The sequence below is a fragment of the Charadrius vociferus genome, unplaced genomic scaffold (genome assembly GCF_000708025.1).
Source record: "Charadrius vociferus isolate BGI_N301 unplaced genomic scaffold, ASM70802v2 scaffold812, whole genome shotgun sequence".
NCBI classification, from domain to species: Eukaryota; Metazoa; Chordata; class Aves; order Charadriiformes; family Charadriidae; genus Charadrius; species Charadrius vociferus.
In genome coordinates, this window is record NW_009647037.1 from 67409 (window position 1) to 67613 (window position 205).

At 71.2% G+C, this 205-nt stretch overlaps 1 protein-coding gene across 1 annotated transcript in view; it reads right to left on the minus strand.

Annotated features, from left to right (window-relative positions):
* The window catches only part of LOC104295824 (probable beta-D-xylosidase 2), a 6146-nt gene that overhangs the window by 4410 nt on the left and 1531 nt on the right, over positions 1-205 (minus strand). The window contains exon 2 of the mRNA XM_009895617.1: positions 3-173. Within this exon, the coding sequence (XP_009893919.1) occupies positions 3-173 (171 nt within the window). The remainder of the gene's footprint in view (positions 1-2; positions 174-205) is intronic.

Genomic DNA, 205 nt, shown 5'->3' on the forward strand with positions numbered 1-205 from the left:
CCCTTCGCGTCGAAGCTGAGCCGTGAGACAGGGAGGTTCTCGGGGCCCCCGTGCACGCTGAAGTGCTTGCAGCCAGCGCTGGCCTTGATGTAGCGGGGGTGCTGGCCCTGCAGCCCCTGCACGAAGCTGCGGGCCAGCTCCCCGCTCAGGAACGGGTCCTCCCCATAGGTCTCCTGGCCGAGGCGCAGGCAGGGCACCCGCGGGG